Here is a 19,392-nt window from a genome sequence, read left to right as displayed (position 1 = left end):
TCCACGGTAAATCCACAGGTAAAACGCAGTGCCTTTTACCCGCGGATTTTTCAAAAATGATGCTGAAAAATCTCATACGAATCCGCAACGTTGGCACATAGCCTTAGAGTTGGGTTGGAATTAGGGTTGTGGTTAGGGTTAGGGGTGTGTTGGGGTTAGGGTTGTGGTTAGGGGTGTGTTGGGGTTAGGGTTGTGATTAGGGTTACGGCTACAGTTGGGATAAGGGTTAGGGGTGTGTTGGAGGTAGAATTGAGGGGTTTCCACTGTTTAGGCACTTCAGGGGGTCTCCAAACGCAACATGGCGCCACCATTGATTCCAGCCAATCTTGTATTCAAAAATTCAAATGGTGCTCCCTCACTTCCGAACCCCGACGTGTGCCCAAACAGTGGTTTACCCCCACATATGGGGTACCAGCATACTCAGGACAAACTGCGCAACAATTACTGGGGTCCAATTTCTCCTGTTACCCTTGAGAAAATAAAAAATTGCTTGCTAAAACATCATTTTTGAGGAAAGAAAAATGATTTTTTATTTTCACGGCTCTGCGTTGTAAACGTCTGTGAAGCACTTGGGGGTTCAAAGTGCTCACCACATATCTAGATAAGTTCCTTGGGGGGTCTAGTTTCCAAAATGGGGTCACTTGTGGGGGGTTTCTACTGTTTAGGCACACCAGGGGCTCTGCAAACGCAACGTGACGCCCGCAGACCATTCCATCAAAGTCTGCATTTCAAAAGTCACTACTTCCCTTCTGAGCCCCCACGTGTGCCCAAACAGTGGTTTACCCCCACACATGGGGCATCAGCGTACTCAGGAGAAACTGGACAACAACTTTTGTGGTCCAATTTCTCCTGTAACCCTTGGGAAAATAAAAAATTCTGGGCTAAAAAATTATTTTTGAGGAAAGAAAACGTATTTATTATTTTCACGGCTCTGCGTTATAAACTTCTGTAAAGCACTTGGGGGTTGAAAGTGCTCACCACACATCTAGATAAGTTCCTTTGGGGGTCTAGTTTCCAAAATGGGGTCACTTGTGGGGGGTTTCTACTGTTTAGGCACACCAGGGGCTCTGCAAACGCAATGTGACGCCCGCAGACCATTCCATCAAAGTCTGCATTTCAAAAGTCACTACTTCCCTTCTGAGCCCCCACGTGTGCCCAAACAGTGGTTTACCCCCACACATGGGGTATCAGCGTACTCAGGAGAAACTGGACAACAACTTTTGTGGTCCAATTTCTCCTGTAACCCTTGGGAAAATAAAAAATTCTGGGCTAAAAAATTATTTTTGAGGAAAGAAAACGTATTTATTATTTTCACTGCTCTGTGTTATGAACTTCTGTGAAGCACTTGGGGGTTCAAAGTGCTCACCTCACATCTAGATAAGTTCCTTTCGGGGTCTAGTTTCCAAAATGGGGTCACTTGTGGGGGGTTTCTACTGTTTAGCCACATCAGGGGCTCTGAAAACGCAACGTGACGCCCACAGAGCATTCCATCAAAGTCTGCATTTCAAAACGTCACTACTTCACTTCCGAGCCCCAGCATGTGCCTAAACAGTGGTTTACCCTCACATATGGGGTATCAGCGTACTCAGGAGAAACTGGACAACAACTTTTGGGGTCAAATTTCTCCTGTTACCCTTGGGAAAATAAAAAATTGCGGGCTAAAATTCATTTTTGAGAAAATAATTTTTTTTTTTTATTTTCATGGCTCTGCGTTATAAACTTCTGTGAAGCACTTGAGGGTTCAAAGTGCTCACTACACATCTAGATTAGTTCCTTTGGGGGTCTAGTTTCCAAAATGGGGTAATTTGTGGGGGATCTCCAATGTTTAGGCACACAGGGGCTCTCCAAACGCGACATGGTGTCCGCTAATGATTGGAGATAATTTTCCATTTAAAAAGCCAAATGGCGTGCCTTCCCTTCTGAGCCCTGCCGTGCGCCCAAACAGTGGTTTACCCCCACATATGGGGTATCTGCATACTCAGGACAAACTGGACAACAACATTTGTGGTCCAATTTCTCCTATTACCATTGGCAAAATAGGAAATTCCAGGCTAAAAAATCATTTTTGAGAAAAGAAAAATTATTTTTTATTTTCATGGCTCTGCATTATAAACTTCTGTGAAGCACCTGGGGGTTTAAAGTGCTCAGTATGCATCTAGATAAGTTCCTTGGGGGGTCTAGTTTCCAAAATAGGGTCACTTGTGGGGGAGCTCCATTGCATAGGCACACAGGGGCTCTCCAAATGCGACATGGTGTCCGCTAACAATTGGAGCTAATTTTCCATTCAAAAAGTTAAAAGGCGCGCCTTCCCTTCCGAGCCCTGCCGTGTGCCCAAACAGTGGTTTACCCCCACATATGAGGTATCGGCGTACTCGGGAGAAATTGCTCAACAAATTTTAGGATCCATTTTATCCTATTGCCCATGTGAAAATGAAAAAATTGAGGCGAAAATAAATTTTTTGTGAAAAAAAAAGTACTTTTTCATTTTTACGGATCAATTTGTGAAGCACCTGAGGGTTTAAAGTGCTCACTAGGCATCTAGATAAGTTCCTTGGGGGGGCCAGTTTCCAAAATGGGGTCACTTGTGGGGGAGCTCCAATGTTTAAGCACACAGGGTCTCTCCAAACGCGACATGGTGTCCGCTAACGATGGAGATAATTTTTCATTCAAAAAGTCAAATGGCGCTCCTTCCCTTCTGAGCCTTACCATGTGCCCAAACAGTGGTTTACCCCCACATGTGAAGTATCGGTGTACTCAGGAGAAATTGCCAAACAAATTTTAGGATCCATTTTATCCTGTTGTCCATGTGAAAATGAAAAAATTGAGGCTAAAAGAATTTTTTTGTGAAAAAAAAGTACTTTTTCATTTTTACGGATCAATTTGTGAAGCACCTGGGGGTTTAAAGGGCTCACTATGCATCTAGATAAGTTCCTTGGGGCGTCTAGTTTCCAAAATGGGGTCACTTGTGGGGGAGCTCCAATTTTTAGGCACACGGGGGCTCTCCAAATGTGACATGGTGTCCGCTAAAGAGTGCAGCCAATTTTTCATTCAAAAAGTCAAATGGCGCTCCTTCCCTTCCAAGCCCTGCCGTGCGCCCAAACAGTGGTTTACCCCCACATATGAGGTATCAGCGTACTCAGGACAAATTGGACAACAACGTACGTGGTTCAGTTTCTCCTTTTACCATTGGGAAAATAAAAAAATTGTTGCTGAAAAATCATTTTTGTGACTAAAAAGTTAAATGTTCATTTTTTCCTTCCATGTTGCTTCTGCTGCTGTGAAGCACCTGAAGGGTTAATAAACTTCTTGAATGTGGTTTTGTGCACCTTGAGGGGTGCAGTTTTTAGAATGGTGTCACTTTTGGGTATTTTCAGCCATATAGACCCCTCAAACTGACTTCAAATGTGAGGTGGTCCCTAAAAAAAATGGTTTTGTAAATTTCGTTGTAAAAATGAGAAATCGCTGGTCAAATTTTAACCCTTATAACTTCCTAGCAAAAAAAAATTTTGTTTCCAAAATTGTGCTGATGTAAAGTAGACGTGTGGGAAATGTTATTTATTAACTATTTTGTGTCACATAACTCTCTGGTTTAACAGAATAAAAATTCAAAATGTGAAAATTGCGAAATTTTCAAAATTTTCGCCAAATTTCCGTTTTTATCACAAATAAACACAGAATTTATTGACCTAAATTTACCACTAACATGAAGCCCAATATGTCACGAAAAAACAATCTCAGAACCGCTAGGATCCATTGAAGCGTTCCTGAGTTATTACCTCATGAAGGGACACTGGTCAGAATTGCAAAAAACGGCAAGGTCTTTAAGGTCAAAATAGGCTGGGTCATGAAGGGGTTAATAAGGCATAACCCACTGTTAGAGCACCGCATGGGGGACCACATCAGGAGATGGAGAGGGAGAAACCAAGGGTCCCCGCCACCTCCTTAGCCACGCACGGCTCCGTACACCTCGTACACACGCGGCTCCGCTCCGTACACCTCGCACACACGCGGCCCTGCTCCATACACCTCGTACACATGGCTCTTCTCCATACACACGCGGCTCCGCTCCGTACACCTCGTACACACACGGCTCCGCTCCCTACATCTATGGCTCCGCTCCGTACACCTCGTACACATGCGGCCCTGCTCCATACACCTCGTACACGCGGCTCCGCTCCGTACACCTCGTACACACACGGCTCCGCTCCGTACACCTCGTACACACACGGCTCCGCTCCCTACATCTATGGCTCCGCTCCGTACACCTCGTACACATGCGGCCCTGCTCCATACACCTCGTACACGCGGCTCCGCTCCGTACACCTCGTACACACACGGCTCCGCTCCGTGCACCTCGTACACACATGGCTCCGCTCCGTACACCTCGTACACACGGCTCTGCTCCGTACACCTCATACACACTCTGCTCTGCTACATCCACACTGTAAACTCCTCCTGACCCCACACATAAACTTCCCCTCATCCAGCACCAAGACAACCAGCACAGCACAGTCCTGCATACGCTGAGGCCCCAGATCATGTGACCCCTGACTCCTCCCCTCCTGTGACCTCATCACAGGTCCTGTGTGCACAGAACAGCCATATATGTGGTGTGGGGCTCTGCAGGTGGAGGTAATAATGACTGTATTTCTATGGCGCCAGCATATACCTCAGCACTGTACAATAATCGGGGCCTTGTACACTACATAGTAACTTGTAGCTCACTGGTTACAGGAGCAGCGCGGTTCCTGCTCAACACTACAATCTATAAGGAATAGGGGGCACAATAGGTAGAACGCGCCATCATGTCCACTCCGGCCATCACTATGAGGGTATGTGTACACGTTGCGGATTCGTTTGCGGATTTTTCCTCGTGGATCCTGAAAAATCTGCAGGTAAAATGCCCTGCGTATTAACTGCAGATTTACTGCGGATTTTGTGCGGATTTCGCCTGCGGTTTTACACTTGTGGTTTCTTATTATGAAACAGGTGTAAGGGCTGCGGAATCCGCACAAAGAATTGACATGCTGCGGAAAATAAACCGCAGCATTTCCACACGGTATTTTCCACAGCATGTGCATAGCGGATTTGGTTTTCCATAAGTTTACATGGTACTGTACACCGCATGGAAAAGTGCTGCTGATCCGCAGCAAAATCAGCAAAGTGTGCACATACCCTTAGGCCGGCGTCACACTAGTGTATGGCATCCGCATACATCGGCATGGCCTGCGTACCTAATGGTAAAGATAGGGTACGCATGCCGACGTAGGCGCAACTGACCTGAGGAGTTGCGGCGGTGAGCGGAGCTTCACGGAGGACGTACGCAGCCCTCCGCAGCACCTCCATCCGCAAATGTGAAACCAGCCTCTTTCTTGGATCAGTTCCAGAATAGAAGGAGCAGGTAGGGTGATAGATGGGGATGAGGGAGGAGATGTAGGGTGCTGCAGAATTGTGGAGAGAGAGATAAGCTTGTATTGTAATTTCCAGCGGATGGGCAACCAGTGTAATGACTGGCACAGGGTAGGGGCATTGGTGAAGAGACTGAATAGAAATCCAATCCTCGCTGCTGCATTCAGGATGGATTGAAGAGGAGAATGTTTGGTTGGAGGGAGATCTGTAGAGCGTTGCAGTAGTCCAGTCAAGAGTGAATAAGAACGACTTTTATTTTTTAGTTTCAAAGGCGAGAAAAGGTCAGATTCTGGAAATTCTTTTTAGATGCAGGTAACATTAGTAAGGCTAGGTTCACATTGCGTTAATGGGTTAACGCTAACGGACTGCGTTGCACGGCGAAAATGTTGCAATTAACGCCGTGCAACGGGTCCGTTAGCGCACCCATTGACAGCAATGTGATTTGTGCCTATAGCGCATCGCTAGCGTATGCCATTTTCGGCACGCGCTAGCGATGTGCCGTTCTTTTGTGACGGACCTCGGACGCTGCTGGCAGCGTCCGAGGAGCATCCAAGGTCCATCCCTCGCTAGCGCAGATCGGGAATCTGCGCTAGCGGGGACGGCGAACGCGGACCCTGGAGAAACATTGCGTTAGCGCAATCCGCTAGCGCTATGCGCTTAACGGATTGCCCTAACGCAATGTGACCCTAGCCTAAGTGAGTGATTGAATATAGGAAATATAATATGACCCAAAGACACTGAGCGTGCTGCATGGGAGTTACAAGTAAACCACCCAAGGCATTACAATATTGGTTATAGGTAGGGTAGTAGAGGGAGGGAATATGGGAAGTTCTGTTTTGGAGAGATTTAGTCTCGGTAATGGTGTTAGAGACAGCAGGCAGAGAAGCACTGGTATTTTGCATTAATGTGAGGACGATGTAAGGAGAAGAGGTGTATTATTGGGTGTCATCATAATAGAGATGATACTGGAATCCAAATCTGCTAATGGTTTGTCCAATAGAGGCAGCGTATAGAGAAAAGAGGAGGGGGCCTAGGACTGAGCCCCGAGGAACCCCCAATAGTAAAGGGAAGGTTAGAGGAATAAGAGTTGGGAAAAGATACAGTGAATAAGCTGTCAAATATGTAGGAGGAGAACCAGGAGATTATGGTGTCCTTCAGGGCGATGGAGCTGAGCATAGTGAGGAGGAACTGGTGGTCCCCAGTGTCAAATGCCTCAGAGAGATCCAGGAGAACCAGAAGGGAGTAGTGACCATTAGATTTAGCTGTAAAGGTACCTTCACACTGAACGATATCGCTAGCGATCCGTGACGTTGCAGCGTCCTGGATAGCGACATCATTGAGTTTGACAGGCAGCAGCGATCAGGATCCTGCTGTGCCATCGTTGGTCAGAGCAGAAAGTCCAGAACTTTATGTCTTCACTGGTAACCACGGTAAACATCGGGTTACTAAGCGCAGGGCCGCGCTTAGTAACCCGATGTTTACCCTGGTTACCAGCGTAAAAGTTAAAAAAAAAAACACTACATACTTACATTCCGGTGTCTGTCCCCGGCGCTGTGCTTCTCTGCACTGTGATTATCTTCAGTAACAGCGCGGTCATCTGCTGAGGTTCTCCTCCGGCATTAGGGTGCGTCACCCAGTTGTAATCAAGGTTACCTGGTTAGGGGCCCACTCAGAAGTTTCGCCCCCCCTGAACCGAAACCCTAGCTACGCCTCTGCACCTATTGTTTTTTTGGACTTCTGAAATTGATTCCTGTGTTCTATAGTAGCTGATAGATAGTACTTCACAGGAGCGGCCGGCCCCATTTTGTGAGAATTTTTTTTTCTGAATACATTTATAGCACCAAATAAAATAATTACATGGATATTACTGATGCAATCATGTTACAGCACATACAGTTAGGTCCATATATATTTGGACAGAGACAACATTTTTCTAATTTTGGTTATAGACATTACCACAATGAATTTTAAACAAAACAATTCAGATGCAGTTGAAGTTCAGACTTCCAGCTTTCATTTGAGGGTATCCACATTAAAATTGGATGAAGGGTTTAGGAGTTTCAGCTCCTTAACATGTGCCACCCTGTTTTTAAAGGGACCAAAAGTAATTGGACAGATTCAATAATTTTAAATAAAATGTTCATTTTTAGTACTTGGTTGAAAACCGTTTGTTGGCAATGACTGCCTGAAGTCTTGAACTCATGGACATCACCAGACACTGTGTTTCCTCCTTTTTGATGCTCTGCCAGGCCTTCACTGCGGTGGTTTTCAGTTGCTGTTTGTTTGTGGGCCTTTCTGTCTGAAGTGTAGTCTTTAACAAGTGAAATGCATGCTCAATTGGGTTGAGATCAGGTGACTGACTTGGCCATTCAAGAATATTCCACTTCTTTGCTTTAATAAACTCCTGGGTTGCTTTGGCTTTATGTTTTGGGTCATTGTCCATCTGTAGTATGAAACGACGACCAATCCATTTGGCTGCATTTGGCTGAATCTGAGCACACAGTAAGTCTCTGAATACCTCATAATTCATTCGGCTGCTTCTGTCCTGTGTCACATCATCAATAAACACCAGTGACCCAGTGCCACTGGCAGCCATGCATGCCCAAGCTATCACACTGCCTCCGCCGTGTTTTACAGATGATGTGGTATGCTTTGGATCATGAGCTGTACCACGCTTTGCCATACTTTTCTCTTTCCATCATTCTGGTAGAGGTTGATCTTGGTTTCATCTGTCCAAAGAAAGTTCTTCCGGAACTTTGCTGGCTTTTTTAGATGTTTTTTAGCAAAGTCTAGTCTAGCCTTTTTATTCTTGAATCTTGTGAGTTGCTTGCACCGTGCAGTGAACCCTCTGTATTTACTTTCATGCAGTCTTCTCTTTATGGTAGATTAGAATATTGATACGCCGACCTCCTGGAGAGTGTTGGTCACTTGGTTGGCTGTTGTGAAGGGGTTTCTCTTCACCATGGAGATTATTATGTGATCATCTACCACTGTTGTCTTCCGTGGGCGCCCAGGACTTTTTGCATTGATGAGTTCACCAGTGCTTTCTTTCTTTCTCAGGATGTACCAAATTGTAGATTTTGCCACTCCTAATATTGTAGCAATTTCTCGGGATGGTTTTCTTTTGTTTTCACAGCTTAAGGATGGCTTGTTTCACCTGCATGGAGAGCTCTTTTGACCGCATGTTTACTTCACAGCAAAATCTTCCAAATGCAAGCACCACACCTCAAATCAACTCCAGGCCTTTTATCTGTTTAATCGAGAATTACATAACGAAGGGATTGCCCACACCTTTCCATGAAATAGCTTTGGATTCAATTGTCCAATTAATTTTGGTCCCTTTAAAAACAGGGTGGCACATGTTAAGGAGCTGAAACTCCTAAGCCCTTCATCCAATTTTAATGTGTATACCCTCGAATGAAAGCTGAAAGTCTGAACTTCAACTGCATCAGAATTGTTTTGTTTAAAATTCATTGTGGTAATGTCTATAACCAAAATTAGAAAAATTTTGTCTCTGTCCAAATATATATGGACCTAACTATTATAGTATTGGAACGGCAGGATAGTGATAGGAACAGGTTCAAACACTGCAGTTTTTTGACAAGAGGTAAAGTGAAAGATCCAGATACAGGTACAAATAGGTTCAGGCCTGGGTACTCAGCCATCAGGGTGGCAGAAACAAGGACAGGACCTGGCAACTCAGGAATTGCAAAAACATAGTGAAAGAGAATGTTGCTCAGGCACCTCCGAACAGGTGGAGGTGCTTTAAGGACCCAGTGCCTCTCAGCAATAGGCTGGGGAAACATTAGAAATGCACTGTAACATCCCTGCCGGCATCACTGCATGGCTTCCCATCTCCCCTCTTACCACTCCGGCCCATGCTGTGAGTTCTGTCCTTTGCCAGCTCCATGCCCTGGGCCTCATGTCCTTGCTTGTTGCATACCTCCTGGCTGTATGCTTAGGGCGATGGCCCCGGCACTTCCTGTTTCTTATAGTGACCTTCCTAAGGTGTCCCCTGCCAATTGCCAAGAAGCATCTGGTACTTAAGGCATTCCCACTCCTAGGGGGATGCCTGAGCAACGTATTTGCTCAGTAAGTGTTTTGCTTTATCTCTCGTGTCAGCCACCCAGGGGGGCTTCGTACCCTTGCCTGTACCTGTGTCTCTTGTTTCAGCCACCCAGCGGGGCTTCGTACCCTGGCCTGTACCTGTGTCTCTTGTTTCAGCCACCAGTGGGGCTTTGTACCCTGGTCTGAATCCTTGTTTTCTGTGCCTTGTCCCGTTCCAGACTGTCTGAACTTAGTCCTATACCTGTGTCCATTTGTATCCCTGTCTGTAGCCTTTCCTATTCCTCTGTGTGTTTCCTTGTGTTTACTCCTTCTGCTCTTTTCTCCGCCTCCTGCGGCTCTGCTCTTTGCTCCGCCTCCAGTGGTTCTGCCCTTTGCTCCACTTCCTGCAGTTCTGCTCTTTGCTCTGCCTCCTGCGGCTCTGCTCTTTGCCCCGCCTCCTGCGGTTCTGCTGATTGCTCTGCCTCCTGCGGTTCTGCTCTTTGCTCCGCCTCCTGCGGTTCTGCTCTACTCCCATGTCGCCTCCTGCGGCTCTGTCCTCCTCTCCACATCGTGCGGCTTTGCTCTGCTCACAGTCCGCGCCCTGTGTGTCCTTGTCTGAACTGGTTCCTACCTGCTCCCTTATCCTCCTCATTCCAGCCTGTGTTCCTGTGTCTCCTGAAACAGTTCCTATCCCTTCAGTCTGAACTGGTTCCTAACAGTTCCTGTCCCTCCAGCCTGAACTGGCTCCTATCTGTTCTCTATTCGTACCTGCCTATATTCCTGTCCTACCCGAACCATTTCCAGTCCCGCTAGCCGTGCCCGCCTGTCTGCCATGAGTGCCAGCCTGCCAGAGTGCTAGCCGTGCCAGCCCTGCCTTCCAGAGTGCCAGACGTACCCGCCAAAGTACCAGTCGTGCCTATCCGTACTTGCTCGCACCTGTCTCTTGTGTTTTGTCCCTCAGTGGGATCAGCTGCCACAGCCAGACACCGCCCTGGAGTGGTACCTGGCAGCTACCTGCCGCACAAGCCTGACTTCACCTACAGGGGCTCCAGTGAACACCAAAGTAGCTGCTTAGTCACGCCCCTTCCAGGGTAGTCTGGTTTGTGGCACAGTGGGGCCACAATCCCCTCGCTCACGCCACCCAGTCTGGGCGTGAGCGCAACATGCACACACTGGTTGCACACACTGGTTCTTTAAGAATCAGGAAGCACAGGTGTGGCCTTCCTAAGCATGCAGCCAGGAAGTATGTACAGCAACCATGGGACACAGAGCTTAACTGAAGTGTTAATACATTTTTGGGTATCAGCGCTATTTCTTTTGTTGCATTTCTTTGTAGTAGGCTGTCAGTGGATGGATAGAGGCACATGATTAATCATTTAATGGGAACCTGTCAGCAGGACTATGTTCAGTGTCAGGTTGGCACTGTTATACTGATTAAAATGATACCTTGGTTGATGAAATCCGTCTTGTGGTTGTTGTTAAATCTTTATTTGTAGTTTTCATTTAATGTGCCTCGGGGCGGGCCTGTGGGGGGGCTTTGTGTGGTGCTCTGTTCAGATATTCACACTGATGGTTTATGACAGGTCACTGATCCCTCAGTGACCTGCCCCCTATTTTACATACTGAATATTGTATGTTTTGGGGGAAAAAATTACATTCAGCAGGCAGGCTGTGTCACGGATGTGTCAGGTGTGACAGTCATCCTGTACAAATTGCAAAATTTGGCCTGGTCATGAAGGTGAAAACATGCTTGGGGTTTGAAGGGATTAAAAAGGTTGTCAACTACTATGACAACCCCTTGTTGATCAAAATGTTTGGCCCCCATAAAATAATAAAGCTTATACTCACCTCCCATGTATGCACCTTTTATGTGTGATCTTATTACAATATACAAGTAAATTAAGGGACAGTTCACAGATCTGTATATGATGTTTTTACACTTAATCTTGCAAAGGGCACAAAGGGACATCCTCTACATCTAGAGGAAAGAAGGTTTAATCATAATCACAGATGCAGATTGTTTACTGTAAGACCAGTTAGACTGTGGAAATACAAGAAGGACCTAAACTAGTGATGGGTCATTCATGAACGATCTGGTACAAAGAGCCGGCTCCCTGCTGTGAACGATGGAAGGCGGCACACTAGTGAGAGCCACTGAATTCTCTAAATGGCTCTCACTGGGCATAAAATTCCGGCGTTCTGCAGACGTAACTCGCGGAGTTTTGGCCACATTCACTTTTTTAAAATATGACCTGAACCCCATTGAAAACCTCTGGAATGTAATCAAGAGGATGATGGATAGTCACAAGCCATCAAACAAAGAACTGCTTACATTTTTGCAACAGGAGCATTGCGAAAGACTGGTGAAATACTTGCCAAGACGCATGAAGGCTGTAATTAAATATCATGGTTATTCCACAAAATATTGATTTCTGAACTCTTCCTGAGTTAAAACATTAGTATTGTTGTTTCTAAATGATTATGAACTTGTTTTCTTTTCATTATTTGAGGTCTGAAAGCACTGGATTTTTTTTTTATTTGGACCATTTCTCCTTTTCAGAAAAAGAATACAAAATTTATTGCTTGGCAATTCGGAGACATGTTGTCAGAAGTTTATATAATAAAATAACAATTTACATTTTACTCAAAAATATAACTATTAAGAGAAAAATCAGACATGAACACAAACTGAACATTTTGCAGTGGTCTCTTAATTTTTGCTAGAGTTGTAGTCTGATTGCCATACGGAGTCGGGAAGTTTTTCCCCTAAAATGGATCTATTAAAGGGAACCTGTCATCAGGTTTGGCCGATAAGAGATACGGCCACCTTTCAGGGATGATATACAGCATTCTATAATGCTGTATATAGGCCCCAACCTGACCTGCAGGAGAAGAAAAATAACTTTTCTTATACTCACCTGTGGGGCGGTCTGGTCCGATGGGGGCCACTGGTCTTGGTCTAGCGCCTCCCATCTTCTTGAGATGCCGCCCTGCTGCTTGCTTTGTGTGGATGATGCGTCTCCTCAGCATCGCGCTCCGGCGCTGGCGTACTTCTCTGCCCTGTTGAGAGCAGAGTAAAGTACTGCAGTGCGCAGGTGTCGGGAAACATCAAAGAGCACCTAAGCATGCGCACTGCAGTACTTTGCTCTGCCCCCGACGGGGTAGAGAAATACGCCTGCACAGGAGTGTTGTGCCGAGGAGACTGTGTGGATGACGAAGGGACGCATCATCCACATGAAGCAAGAAGGATGATGGCGATCATAAGAAGATTGGAGGCGCCGGATTAAGAACATTGACTCCCCTTGGACTGGACCGCCCCACAGGTGAGTATAATAATTCCTCTCTTCCAGGTCGGGTTGGAGGCAGATATACAGCATTATAGAATTCTGCCCTGAAAGGTGATGGCCATATCTCTTATCGGCCAAACGTGGTGACAGGTTCACTTTAATGTTTGCCCCATGGGGTTTTTGCCTTCCTCTGGATCAACATATGGGCTATGGGTTGAACTTAATGGACCTTCAACCTTAAAAACTAACCAAAAATATGAAAAATAGACACATATCTATATATATAATTGTCTAAGGTCCATTTCCGTCTGTTTGTAACTGAAATCCCGCGTCGCTGATTGGTCATGCCTGGCCGGCTGCGACTAATCAGCGACAGGCTTTACCATTGATGCTGCCTATGCAGCATGGCTGTGCTATATACTATGTTGCTGCTATATACTACGTGGCTGTGCTATACACTACGTGGGCTGTGCCTGTGCTATATACTACGTGCACTGTGCTATATACTACGTGGGCTGTTATATACTACGTGGACTACTATATACGTGGATTGTGCTATATACTACGTGGACTGTGCTATATACTACGTGGGCTGTGCTATATACTACGTGGCTGCTATATAATACATGGCTGTGCTATACATTACGTGGGCTGTGCATGTGCTATATACTACGTGGCTGTGCTATATACTACATGCACTGTGCTATATACTATGTGAGCTGTGTTATATACTACGTGGACTGTACTATATACTATGTGGGCTGTTATATACTACGTGGATTGTGCTATATACTACGTGGACTGTGTTATGTACTACATGGACTGTACTATATACTAAGTCGACTGTACTATATACTACGTGGATTGTGCTATATACTACACGGAATGTACTATATACTACGTGGGCTGTGTTTATATGCTACGTGGGCTGTTCTATCCTACATGGCTGTGCTTTATGCTACGTGGGCTGTGTTATATGCGACGTGGCTGTGCTATATACTATGTGGGCTGTTATATGCTACGTGGCTGTGCTATATGCTATGTGGCTGTGCTATATGCTATGTGGGCTGTTATATGCTACGTGGGGTGTGTTATATACTACGTGGCTGTGCTATATGCTACATGGCTGTGCTATATGCTACGTGGCTGTGCTATATACTATGTGGCTATTATATGCTGTGTGGCTGTGCTATATGGTTGTTATATGCTACATGGTTGTGCTATATACTATGTGGCTGTGTTATATACTATCTGGCTGTGCTATACGCTATGGGGGCTGTTATATGCTATGTGGCTGTGCTATATACTACGTGGCTGTGCTATATACATGGCTGTGCTATATACTACGTGGGCTGTTATATGCTACGTGGCTGTGCTATATGCTATGTGGCTGTGTTATATACTACAAGGCTGTGCTATATGCTATGTGGCTGTGCTATATGCTACATGGGCTGTGCTATATGCTATTACTGAACAAGTTCTGTCATACATATTCTAGAATACCCGATGTGTTAGAATCGGGCCACCATCTAGTTTCCTATATTTGTTTCCATTTTCCCCCAGATAGCAGCCAATAAAAAAATTAATATAAAAATGGCGTAAAATTTAAACCACGTGCATTGCAATAAAAAGTAAAAAAAAAATGTAAATATCTAAACAAATAAAAAACCAAAGAATGTGCCTGGTCAGCAATGGGAGAAAGTGGCCCAGTCTTGAGCTGGTTACTCTGTATTGGGAGATTTTTCTTCAGAAAAAAATGGAAAAATTCTCTCAAGTTTTCCCGTGAGAAAATGTAAGATTCTCTGTCAGACTGAGGTAAGATGAACAATTCCCCATCTCCATGTGCCTCAGACAAATGGAGGATGTTCTCTTTCCTCACACAGTGGATATTCTCGAGATTTTTCTGTCAGGTAAGTGTCGGATATTCAGTCAGTCAGTCAATAATGGCGTCTCTCATCTTTCCTGACAGGACTGACACCATTTTGCCTCCTCTTTTCCGAATCCTCCCATCGTTTGTAGTCTCGCTCCCGGGGGATGATGGGAGATGTAGTTCTGTGGGTAACAAGCTCCTGCTGTTATATATATATATATATATATATATATATATATATATATATATATATATATATATATATATATATATATATATATATATATATATATACACTCCTCCCCTCCTGTGACCTCATCACAGGTCCTGTGCACAGAACAGCCATATATGTGGTGTGCGGCTCTGCAGCTGGAGGTAGGTGCTTGGGAGTCCCTGTTATTGGACGCAGGGGACGTTAACCTTTTCCGCAACGAGCAGTCTCTTCCTTCTCTGATGTAATTGTATGAGGTGCTTGATTGTTGCTGGACAAGTTGTAGTTTTCAATAACGACTCTTTCATGTATCCTTTTTTGCATTGTTTGCTGTTTTTTCAAGCAAATGGGAAATAACCTGCAGTATTCGGCAGTGGCCACTAAGCAATAGAGGGCGCTCCTGTAATCCTCTCCATATATTGCTTACATCTGACCACTGCGGGGGCAGATATCAGCCGATCGGACAGACCCCAACCGAGGTAATATTGATGACTGATCTACAGGCAGACCTTCCAATTTTTGAAGAACAGAAAGAGGGGCAAAGTATGCGGTGTGTGCACCCCTAGCCCCACAATCCATACCCATGTACCATTTCTTTCTCCAATCCATACCCATGTACCATTTCTTTCTCCCCCAGCAGGAGGAGTTTTCAGCGTGGCGCTATCAGTGAGGGAAATTCAGCAGACGCCTGAGACTGCAGGGGGTAGACCCATATCCGTGACTGTCCTCTTTATCCAGGACTAGAGATGAGCGAATAAAGTCGCAGGACTCCGGTCCAGCGTCTAGATCGGTGACGGGAGGCCACATATCTCTAACTTTCTGGCGTCCCCGGCGCACCTTTTGATCACCCAGGGCTGGTGCTATGTCATCTGTAAGTCCTGCTCATCTCTAGTTGACACCTGTGGATTTATTCTTTGTTCATTCACAGTCGGAGCCACCAGAACTTTCACATCTTTCTGTAGCTTCACTATATCACATCTGCATTCCTCCCAACTCTTAAGGAACGGAAAGGGTGATCAAGTTTGTGGCGCGCTGAAGCTGTTTTTGGGCCACACCCCTAATAGTTATCAACAAATCGTCTGTAAATTCTTAGCCCCTTTAAAAAAAAAAAGTCCTGGATAACCACTTTAATTGCCCCAATTAACCAATAGCACATGATTATTTTTTGTGTGCTTTTTGGCCTTAAAAGAGAGTGGACCTAAGGTTAATAGCACAATTCATGACAGGCTGTTGACTTTAACGAGTCAGATAGAATTGCTTTGTCTCACCTCACTTTTAGGGGGCAGCCAGACGGCCTTACGTCTCCTGCAAGAATCCTATTGTGATCCTCTGACTGACCATCGGCTCTCATGACCTGGCGTCTGTATAGAAATACATCACACTGTCACGCTCAGGTCAGGAGAGGTGTTGGGCCAGTCCATGCTCTGCAGTGCGGTTCTCACATGAGATAAACGTATGTCCGTCTGTCTGCACCCATACCAGTGTGCACCTGAGGCAAGCGCAAAAACCTGGTTGATTGCACTTTTATGCCCACTTCACAAAGGTGGACACTGCCGAAGCTGAGGCCAGACAGTACAGTCTTACGCCAACAAAAATCACACAAGCCTTTTTATTCTAATGTTGAGGTTCACTCTACAATCCGATATGATATTGGGTATAGAGAGACAAAACTGAATCCTGGGCAGTAGAGTTAAAGGGGTTGTCCACTGATCAGACAACCCCTCCTCAATTGCTATATTCCACCTTGTAAAATAATAACAGTCTATCTTCACCTCCGGTGCTGTCATTCTTCCAGCATTGTTGACGCCAGGTCACACGTGACTTTATGCCACATGAACAGCTATTAAACCACTGCACTCTCACTTCCTTAGTTCGAACCTTAGACAAATAAAGTAGTGAAAGTACAGCAGCGTAATAGCAGGCGCTGATTGATTGCAGGGCTCACGTGGCATAACGTCACTTATGAGACCCGGCGCCGACATCACTGGAACTGTGCCAGTAAGAGGCGAATGCAGGGCATTTTTGTTTTTACATGGGCGACTACATGGTAAATAAACAGTCAGAATAAAGTCCTTTATTAGAAATAAAACAAAAACAGTTTTCTATTTTTATTTAAAAATAACACACAGTTATACTCCCCTAACGCCTAATTCCACTGAAGCCCTCGTTCTCCTGTAATAAAGCAAAAATAAAAAACAATCATATCCCTCACCTGTCCGTCGGGTAATCCATGTCTGGGCGATAGTTTTCAACCTGGAGGGTGCCAAGATGCGACTGTCTGGGCTGAGAACCACTGGGGAATGAGCTGCTGCAAGCGCAGCGTCAGTGACCGGCGGTGACGTCATCGAGGTTACCTCCGGTCACTGAGGCTGCGTTCCCAGCCAGGCTGAACTACGGTGACCTCGGTGAGATCCCCGCTAACTCACGGTGCTAGCGGGAATCTCACTGAGGTCACTGGATCACACGTTTATTTAAATAATTTTAAATAACAGCGTGGAGACCCCTCTATTCTTGATAACCAACCTTGCTGAGAGCTCCAGCCCCAGCTTTGAGTTTTGCCTGGCTGATTAAAGAAAATACAGGGGATCCCACCCCGTTTTTCTCTAGTCACCTTCCACGACGGCATATGGAGTTTGTCTCTTTGCCATAATGGGGAGCAGGAAACACAGAGCGGTTAAAAAGACCTCCCACTTGCCAGTGTCTTTCCTGTTCCCCATGGGATAGGGAGAGGTTCCATGTGCTGTAGTGGCCGGCGAAACTGTTTGGATTCCGCAAACAGTTTGGAGTCCGCAAACTGTTCTAGGAAAATCTGCGCTCCAGGAGGCAAATAGCGCTCCTTCCCTCTCGAGTCTCTTCATATGGCTAAGTAGTACTGTACAGTCACATGTGGGGTATTGCCACGTTCAGTAGAAATTGTGGGACAAATTTTGGATCAAACTTTAGCCACTTCTTGTGTGAAAATGTAAAATCTTTGGCTAAAACAAAATTTTGGTGGTAAAAATGTAGTTATTTTGTCTTCACTGCCCAATGGTATAAAATTCTGTGACTCACCCATGATGTCAATATGATCACTGCACCCCTAGATGATTTCATTGAGAGATGTCGTTTGTAAAATGAGGTCCCTTATGTGGAGTTCTGCGGTTCTGGCACCTCATGGGCTCTCCCAGTTGGTCATGACACCTGCAAACCATAATGTCAAATCTGGCGTGCCTTGCCTTCTGAGCTTTGCACTATGCCTGAAAAATATTTCCTGATTTACATGTAGGGGTATAGGTGCACTCAGAAAAAAATGGACCTCAGTTTGTTTCCTATTAGCCCTTAGAAAAATTAAAATCTTGTGGCTAAAACAACATTTTAGTGGTAAAAATGTAATTTATTCTTTCTTCACCTCTCAGTGGCAGTAAGGCTGGGTTCACATTACGTTATAGGCGTCCGTTAGACGGACTACGTTACACTGCAGCATAACGCGGTGTAACGTAGTCCGTTAACACCGCCATTAAGTCCTATGTTGGACAAATATGCGAACGCTAGCGATGTGCCGTCATTAAGTGACGGACCCTGGGACATGGGCTGCAGCGTTTCCGGGTCCGTCACCGCTAGCGCAGATAGAGCATCTGCTAGCTCTATCTGCGCTAGCGCGATGACCTATCGGCACTTGCGTTAACAGCAGCCCGTTCAACACATGCGAACGCAATGTGAACCTAGCCTAATATGATCACTACACCCCTAGATGAATTCATTGAGGAGTGTAGTTTGTAAAATTAGCTCACATATGGGGGTTTCTGTTGTTTTGGCACCTCAAGGGCTCTGCCAATGTGACGCAGCACCCTCAAACCATTCCAGCAAAATCTGAACTCCAATATGGCGCCTCTTCCCTTCTGAGCTTTGCACTATGCCTGAAAAGTAGTATTCCCTACACATGGGGTATCGGCATACTCAAGAGAAATTGAAAAACAAATTGTGTGGAGCAATTTCTTTTGTTACCCTTATGAAAATGCAAAATTTGGAGCTAAAATAACATTTTTGTGAGGGGAAAATGTGATTTTATTATTTTTACGGCTCAGCGCTGTAAACTTCTCACAATAGGGACTGTCCCATTGTATCCGGGATGGTTGGGAGCTATGCTAAAGTTACTTAATCAGTATGTGAGTTCTGGATAATCTTTTATTACATTTCTATATGAACGTGATACAGTATGTTATATGCGATATACTTTATATTTGTGCTAAAAAGCATAAGGCCATAAACATGTACCCCAATATCTCCAATAATTGTATTATTACACGAGATCTTTATGATGTTACATCTTCTTTCTTCCCATTCCTCTCAGTTGAAATTTCCTATCAAAGAAAATGTTTCTGATTGACCAGCCAATTAAGGAAAGGAACAGTGACAATATGGTGGAGAGGATATTACACCTCACCCTAGAGATCGTCTTCCAGCTTACTGGAGAGGTGAGAGATTCTGATGACGTCACATTACATCATTCTTATGTATGGAAATAGCAGATGGACAGAACTGGAGAGGTGAGGACTGTGGAAATGTCTGTAGTGAGATTTATTAATGTG

The 19,392-nt window shown here is 45.2% G+C and overlaps 1 protein-coding gene across 3 annotated transcripts in view; it reads left to right on the top strand.

Annotated features, from left to right (window-relative positions):
• The first annotated feature begins 4,574 nt into the window (after positions 1-4,574).
• LOC138663783 (zinc finger protein 605-like) overlaps positions 4,575-19,392 on the top strand; it is a 29,936-nt gene continuing 15,118 nt past the window's right edge. Inside the window, exons 1-2 of one of the 3 annotated variants that reach the window (XM_069750119.1) lie at positions 4,575-4,632; positions 19,155-19,278. In XM_069750119.1, coding sequence (XP_069606220.1) covers positions 19,177-19,278 — 102 coding nt within the window. In that variant the 5' untranslated portion in view covers positions 4,575-4,632; positions 19,155-19,176. Of the gene's footprint in view, positions 4,633-14,941; positions 14,989-15,467; positions 15,696-19,154; positions 19,279-19,392 lie in introns of those variants that run through there. The other 2 variants (XM_069750117.1, XM_069750118.1) reach the window with 2 other exon arrangements.

This window comes from Ranitomeya imitator, chromosome 2 (assembly GCF_032444005.1).
Source record: "Ranitomeya imitator isolate aRanImi1 chromosome 2, aRanImi1.pri, whole genome shotgun sequence".
Taxonomy (NCBI): Eukaryota; Metazoa; Chordata; class Amphibia; order Anura; family Dendrobatidae; genus Ranitomeya; species Ranitomeya imitator.
Note: the sequence above shows the minus strand (reverse complement) of the source record. Positions and strands in the feature narration are given on the sequence as shown.